This window comes from Berghia stephanieae, chromosome 1 (assembly GCF_034508935.2).
Source record: "Berghia stephanieae isolate SIO BIC M18660-M18661 chromosome 1, UCSD_Bste_1.3, whole genome shotgun sequence".
Lineage (NCBI taxonomy): Eukaryota > Metazoa > Mollusca > Gastropoda > Nudibranchia > Aeolidiidae > Berghia > Berghia stephanieae.
The window spans coordinates 82662126-82669625 of NC_088360.1; the positions used below are offsets into that span (position 1 = coordinate 82662126).

The 7500-nt window shown below is 34.4% G+C and overlaps 1 protein-coding gene across 2 annotated transcripts in view; it reads left to right on the forward strand.

The window, feature by feature from the left end:
* The window catches only part of LOC144959144 (uncharacterized), a 94354-nt gene that overhangs the window by 72185 nt on the left and 14669 nt on the right, over nt 1-7500 (forward strand). For both annotated transcript variants that reach the window (XM_078891632.1, XM_078891641.1), the window contains exons 14-16: nt 1-129; nt 2137-2221; nt 6546-6587. The exon at nt 1-129 is cut by the window's left edge and continues 21 nt beyond it. In XM_078891632.1, coding sequence (XP_078747758.1) covers nt 1-129; nt 2137-2221; nt 6546-6572 — 241 coding nt within the window. In that variant the 3' untranslated portion in view covers nt 6573-6587. The remainder of the gene's footprint in view (nt 130-2136; nt 2222-6545; nt 6588-7500) is intronic.

Below are 7500 nucleotides of genomic sequence, written 5' to 3' on the forward strand. Positions count from 1 at the left end.
TTTCTACATCAAACCCAAAAGCAGCGAAAAGGAAGTGACACCAGAGTATTTCTTTTCACTATGGCTGGCATTCTGCTCTGACTTTAAGGACATCTGGAAGAAAGAACAACATTATCTCATGAAGTTAAAGTGAGTACTGATAGTTTTTATGAGTGCATCCCTTAAGCCTCGTCTTTGAGTGCTCAAGAGATATCAAGCTCTTTTTTGTTTTTGTTTTTTTTTTTATTTCTTGTTTTCTGCTATTCATTTAGGGATTGAGTTGCGTGTCTATATTTATGAGTGTGGTGTTTTACGCCTTTCCAAACTATTCGCATCTTTCAGCTTAAAGACTCCCGACTTCAGCTTTCTTTTTTTTTAAGGTTGTGCTACCATAGCCTTTTGTCTTCCAGGCCTTTCCCACAAGGTAGTGGCAGTTTTAGTTCAGAGTGTCCTTCCCTTAGATAGGTTATTGATATGAAAACAATAGTGGTTATATCGTCAGTTGCTTAAGGAGATGGTGCATCGTTTTGTTATTAATTCTTGTGAGTTGAACGTATTCAGTGGCATGTTCAGAGACTAGTTCACAATGATGAGTAAACTCTGGCCCCAGCATTATGTTTTTGGATTGGGCAGTATCCCACTCGACTGAAGTGTGAATAAATATCTTATCTGGCTCTAGGCAGTAATGGATATTGTTCGAGTGGGTGTGAAAAAAGGATGCCTCTGCAATTTTTTACTTTTAAGAGGTAGAAATTCGGTTCTGTGCGACTTGCTGGGGTACTAGTTAATGTTTTTAAAAGCTCTTTGAGCATTGTGTATTTGTGGAAATGGGCTGTACATAAATGTTTATGTTTATTTGTATTTAATTACTTCAAGTGTCTCATTAAGAAGTTACTATGACACATAGCTGAAAGCTATTTTAGCACTGATAAAACCCTATGATGTATATACATATTACATTGCTTTTTCTATGAAACTTTCAACTGGCTTCTATATTCATATTTTAGTCAGCGAAGAAGGGGAGACAATCTCTGAGAATCATTATATTACAAAATCTTTATGAACGTGCATTATCTCTCTTTGCATTATTTTTTGTTGTTGTTGAAATTGCAGTGTCTAAAATTGTCAGGGGGTTTGGAAGAGTTTGAATTTTGAACTTTTTAGGTAGATGCGAAACATTCTGAAATTACTAGGCTCCTTGTTTCTTTTTTTTCCAAATATTAATAAAAGGAAAAGAAAAATTGCTTGGCCATGAAAGTAGCGGTGATGACCTGGTTGATGTGCTTGTATTAGTATTTCATTATTTTCGAAACGTTGGTGGACGCTTGCCTTCTTTAGTTGTATTATTTATTATCCTTATGAATTTTATTAATTTTGTATTTATCTAGATTCTGATTTTGTTTTATTTACTATATTATGAAATTATGTAAATGTATTTTGTAATATTTATTTATCTATTTATTTATTTGTTTATTTTATTTATTTATTTATTTATTTATTTATTCATTCATTATTAGTGACCATCCCCTGACTAATGATTTCATGCAATACAATGAGTTATGCTGCTAAAGCGAAACTCAAAACCTTTTGTATTTTTGTATTGTTATTTAAGAAGTTATGTAACAAGAGAGGGATCCCGATAACTCAGTAAAGCACTCACTTCCATTTTCAAAGGGATCTAGATCAATCCCAGGAGAAGTTTAGATGTATTTTTCTGACACCCCCTCCCCCTTTCCACTGAGCTGCTGAAGGGGTAGCGGGTCTGTTAGATCTTGCGGAAATCCTTTACAGTAGATTAACGGCCTTTCCAGCGGGTAGCAAGCAATTGTTATATTGTCTATTTGAGCTTTAAAAATTGGGGTAAACTCAGGTGTCATGATCGTTATGGCTCTGAAGGACTTCAGTGTACCAAGAGAGAATTTAGAATATTATTATGCTCTGAATGTATTGTTTTGTTTCAATTTTTTTTTAATGATTTGGAGATGCATGTTCCCAGAGTTCTAATCTTTCTACATTTCTCACCAAAAAACGGGGTTTATTTCATATTTATTCATGCCAACTCAATTCAAATATTCATCCCCATCTCTTCCTACTCCCATTTTTCACGTACATCATTGCTTAGTTGTTTTTGTTGTCTTGTTTTTTCGACCTGGATAGAATCAAAGAGGCAGAGGAGAAAGTGAAAAGGATACGGTCCAAGTCAGTCTTGCCTCCTACTAGAGCCAAGAAAGTCGGTGGTTTGGTGAGTCTTTATTTTTTTGTTTGGTGTATTGCTCTTCATTCATTCATTCATTCATTCATTCATTCATTCATTCATTCATTCATTCATTCATTCATTCATTCATTCATCCATTCATTTATTCATTCTTACATTAATTAATTCATTCATTCATTCATTCATACATTCAATCATTCATTCATTCATTTATTCATCCACCTTATTCGATCATTCAAATAATTCTATCATTCACTTTGCCCTCCTTCTCATCATCATCACTCGACTCGGGTGGGAATGCAACAGGCGGTGACGGATATTGTAAGAGCGTTAATACAAAATGGATGCCTAACAGGCGATTAAAAACTGTATAAAATGGAAATATGGGTCCAAATGGCTGCGGAGTGATAAATGAAACATTCTGAAGCGCTCGAGACAGTGTCATCCATGGAAATTCGCTCTCTAAATTTTCATGTTTATTCATTCACCACCACCACCATCATCATCATCGTCAAAGTCATCATTATCATTATCACCATCATCATCGCACAAGTAAATGGATTATTAGGTAAAATACACATCGTGGTAAAGCGGAGACTTTCATGAAATTACAAAAGAAAAATTCATAAAAGGAAAAGGAACTCTGTCTACCACTATACTGCCCTATTCTGTTAAACCATTATTTAAAAATTTGGCCAGAAATCTCGTCCTTCAAATATCGGTCGATTAAAATGACCTTCATCTTTTCAAAATCCCTCAAACCCGGGACTTAAAGCCATGATTTAAAAATGCATTTTTTCACAAAGTATTAAGCAAAAATGTACGTAACAGCCTCAAAATAATACAAAATACCAAATACGGAACGTTTCGAGCTCAAAACCCTTCTAACTTCACTGTCGAAAACCCTTCTAACTTCACTGTCGTCTGTCTGGTTGGTTTTTTTAAAGAAATGTATTTGTTTTCATTGTTTTTTGTTTTGTTTTTTATTGTTGTTGACTTTTGACGGGTTTTGAGCCCAAAATGTTCCGTGTTTGGTATATTCTTAATTTTTAAGCTGTTTTATTCATATATGTTTATTAGTTTTTACCGTCCACAGTTTCTGGCAGCTTAGTATCATTTTTTTTTTTCAGAGTACGGCTGCGTACCCTATTTTTTTTTTTTAGGAAAGAACTCTTCAATTGTTTTCGGCATTTGTAACAATGTGACACGAACTTCTTTGACGTCTCACTTTCCCACTACAAAGTACTCATTTACTCCAGAGTTAATTAGTAAAGTATGTACGTGAATAATTCCTTACTTAATATCAGGCTGATGTAAGATGTCCCTGTTTTTTATATTTAATGTGAGTATTTGTTCTATATGTGAGGCTGTTTTTGTTTTTTTGCGTTGTTTCGTGGAGAGGGAGAGGCGAGTTTGTTTGGGGTTTTTTTTTTCTTGCTATAGGATGTACTGTTTTGTTTGTTTTTGTTTATTATTTTCTAGGGGATTTTTTATTGTTTTTGTATTGTTGCTTTGTTTGTTTCGTTTTTGTTTTTTTGTTGTTTTTTTTTAATTGTTTGATTCTTTTTTCCTTTGTTGTTTTTATTTATTTATTTATTTACTTATTCATTTATTTATTTATTTATTCATTTATTTATTTGTGGTCTTTTCTGGATTATTAGATTGACATAACGGCGATTGTCATTTGTTTAATACGGCGGCTCAAAAACATGTAAGCTGTCACTCGTTATTTTTCACTTTGGGCTAGTTTTTTGTCTTCACTCGCTGCTCATCTCTTAGTAATTGACGTGAGCTTCGTTTGTTGGAAATTCTAAAGTTCTTTTGTAAAACGACATGGCGTTACTGGTGATTGGCTTAATTGTTCAATACAAGAGGATTGGATTCAAAGGAGGAAGATCTCGTTTTCAAGTTTCTGTACTGCAAAACAAACGAGCAATTCAGTGCTGGCTGGGGTTGTGTACCACTTAACTCCGGGATTAGCTCTTGGATTTCTTTTTAGTTTTTTTTTTTTTACAAGTTTTACAAGCTTGCAGCAAAGGAAATGGATTTTTCAACAACAATGGCAAAAGTTTGGTTTGAATAGGAAGGAAAGTAGCGCATCTTTTATCGTCTTAGCAGCATTGATAGCAGCAGCAGTATATGAAGGTTACACTATAATGCTGTTGTACCACGTTTATCAACTCACTTGCCGATAGCGCTCGCATTGATTTGTGACATTATTAAAGCCACCCTCCAAACCTGTCGCCATGCATTACTGTGTAATATGTTAGTTTGTAATCTTGTTGTGTCCATCTTGGAGGCGATCCTGTGGCGGTGGCTGTATGGGACTTTAAAGTGGTCTCGGATCAGCGACAGGGATGTAATGCTCTCCCAGTCACTTCTGATTTCTGTTGAACCCGTTTTTTTTTAAATTTGCCCTGAAATGACCTTCAAATCTCGTACAACTTCTGAAAAGAAACATTTTAAGAGCTTTTGTCACGTTTGTAATACAATGGGGTTTTTTATATGATTTTTGACGGATAGTAGTAATTGAAATTTATTCCGAGAATTTCAGTTGATTTTTGCGAATTGCGTTGTTTCTGTTCTCTTTCGGCCTTTGTTATCACCCGTGCACTAGGGTTTGAATCGAGGATATAAGATAGTGTGGCTTGCATTTATCTCGTCATGTTTGCATAATCTCGAATCCAGACACTGATGGCGCTATTCCACGTCACTTAGATTATATCTCGGAAAATGTGAGCTTTTTTTATAGTGCAGCTCTCACTCAATGTGCTAAAACCGCTTTACAAGGGGTCCCAAGCCAGCAGCAACACCCAAAATATAGAACGAGACATTGTGCCTTACATGTTTATCCTCAGAGTTAACAGTCACTGGGCTGGTATTCATTTTACACCTGAGTGGGATGAGAGAATATGAGTAAATAGTCTCTTCCAAGGGAATGTAATGGTCAGGTACAGAGCTTGACGATAAAATTGGGGTTTGAAGTTTTCATTTGAAATACGTTTTTTGTTTTTTTTTTTTAATTTTAAATATTACAGAAGATTGTTTTGAAAATACAAAGATTTTTAGAACACAGAATGGCCCTGATTACACATTATTCCAACCTTGATTAACTCTCATCCCTCATTATCCGGTTATTCGAATACCAGAATATCCAAGTTGCCGTAATTCATAATAAGGGGAATCCCACTTTATTGTACTCCACGAGGGTCATGAGAAGAAAGTTAACGAATAAAAATTGGAAACGTTGGTCATACCAAGCGAGACGTTTACCTGATAAAATGGAGGACGACTTCAAGCTCATCGGGTACCACAGAGTACTAAGTACTTGACCCCACTCGATCCCAGCTAAACAGGTGTCTGCGTATATTCTATTGAGAAAATATGCATATTCGATCTGAGGATTGTCTGGCGGAGTATTTATAGGTTGTTTTTTTTTTTTTGTTTTTTTTTTTTTTTTTTTGTTTTTTAAACAATATTACCTAAAAGTTGTGTGATATTTCTTTTGTTCTGTTCGGCTGTTTGTATGTGTTGCTGGTTTCGTTTTGTTTTTGTTTTTGTTTTTGTTTTCGTTTTTTTGTTTTGTTTTTTTTTTTTGAGGGGAGGGGGGTGTTTTTATTTGTGAGGGGGGTTGTATTGGTTTTATTTTATTTTTGTTTTTGTTATTTTGTTTTTTGTTTGTTTTGATAATTCATAGCAATAATAAATCATTTTCCATTGACCCAGACTCAAATGTCCTTAACAAATAAATTGATAAAGTAAAATATCGTGTAAAATAACAACGGGCAAATTATGTTGAGTTCAGTCTCTAGGGCATACGTAAAAAAGGAAACTGTTGCAGCGTTTTGTGTTGCCGATTGCAGGGAGTTTCATATTTTTGGGGGGCAGCTTTGGACCATGCTAGCTCTGAGAAGTTTTCCTTTTTTCTTCTTTTTTTTTTCCTTTTTTCTTGCACCTCTATTCTCTATATTGGGGGTTGTGTTTTGTTTATTTCAGCGGTATTTGTGTTAGAGTTTTTGGGGTTTTTTTTCTTTTTTGTTGCTTTTGTTTCTTTTGGGTTTTTTGGTTTTTTTTTTTTTTTTTTTTGGTTTTTTTTTTTTTTTTTGGGGGGGGGGGGGGGGTTGTTTGGTTGTTTTTGGTTGTTGTTTTTTTTTTTTTTGAAGGCGATTGTTGTTTTGTCTTTTCTTTTGGGTTTTGTTTTGCTTGTTTTTTATTTACTTTTGCTTTTTATTTGCTTTTGCTTTTTATGTTTTTGTTGTTTGTTTGTTTTTTTGTTTTTGTTTTTTGTTGTTTGTTTTTTTGTTTTTTTTTTCCCTCATATTAACTTTTATTCTTTGTTTTCAATCAACAGAAGGACAGATTGTCTCGGCTTAGATAAACCTGAAATTTGCAGGTAAGACACGATCTTTGCAGTGTGGTAAATAATTAACATCCGAGTCTCAAGGTAAAACTCAGGACTAACTATAGCGTTATACGAGTGGGATGATAGAATGAGTGGATATTTGTCGATACCTCTCAATAAGACCATGATCCGTTTAAGAAATGCAGCCTGTTTCGTTACCTGCTCCATGAAATGTTAATGTTATACGACAAAGAAGCATTATAAGGCGAAAAAAGGAGTGAATTTGAGTCTGAAATTTTGTGGGTTTTTTTAAATGTTTTTTTTTTTTTTTTGTTAATGGAAGATAGGAAGAAAGAAAAAGTCATCGATGCTGATTGAATTAGATTCTAATTTAGCCTTCGTTAATTTATAGATGGAACGAAATTGACGTCACTCAGCTTTTTGTTATTGTTTTTAGACAGCCATTTTAATGATTAGTTCTCACTAAATTATATCAGTCAGACTTACTGTAAGTTATATCCGACTGTAGGGTGTTCTGAGTATTTTACCTAAACGCATAGCATCAATAGCCTGACATTAGGACCTACTAGGACTAGTTTGTGCAGAGCCTAGTGAGTTGTCGTTTGTAGTGCTGAAGGAAACACCTGATCCCATTTGTTGAACTATTGAATTCATACAACTCACGATTTGTTTTCTTGTGGTGGTCTGGCCTTGTTTTGTTTTTTTAACGTAATGTTTCGTGTCAGGCTATGAGCTTACGAAGGCTGCGATTCCATGTCATGAAATTATTTCGAATGACGTCACCGATTTTTTAATGCTAATTCTTTGTCAATCAGGGGGAAGGTTATATCTAGTCATTTCTCACCTCATTCTTTCAGACAAGAATGTGTGTCTGTCAGATGTTTGTGTTTTTGTTTTGTTTTTCATGTTTTGTTTGTTTGTTTTTTCATTTTTAAAAATTAGT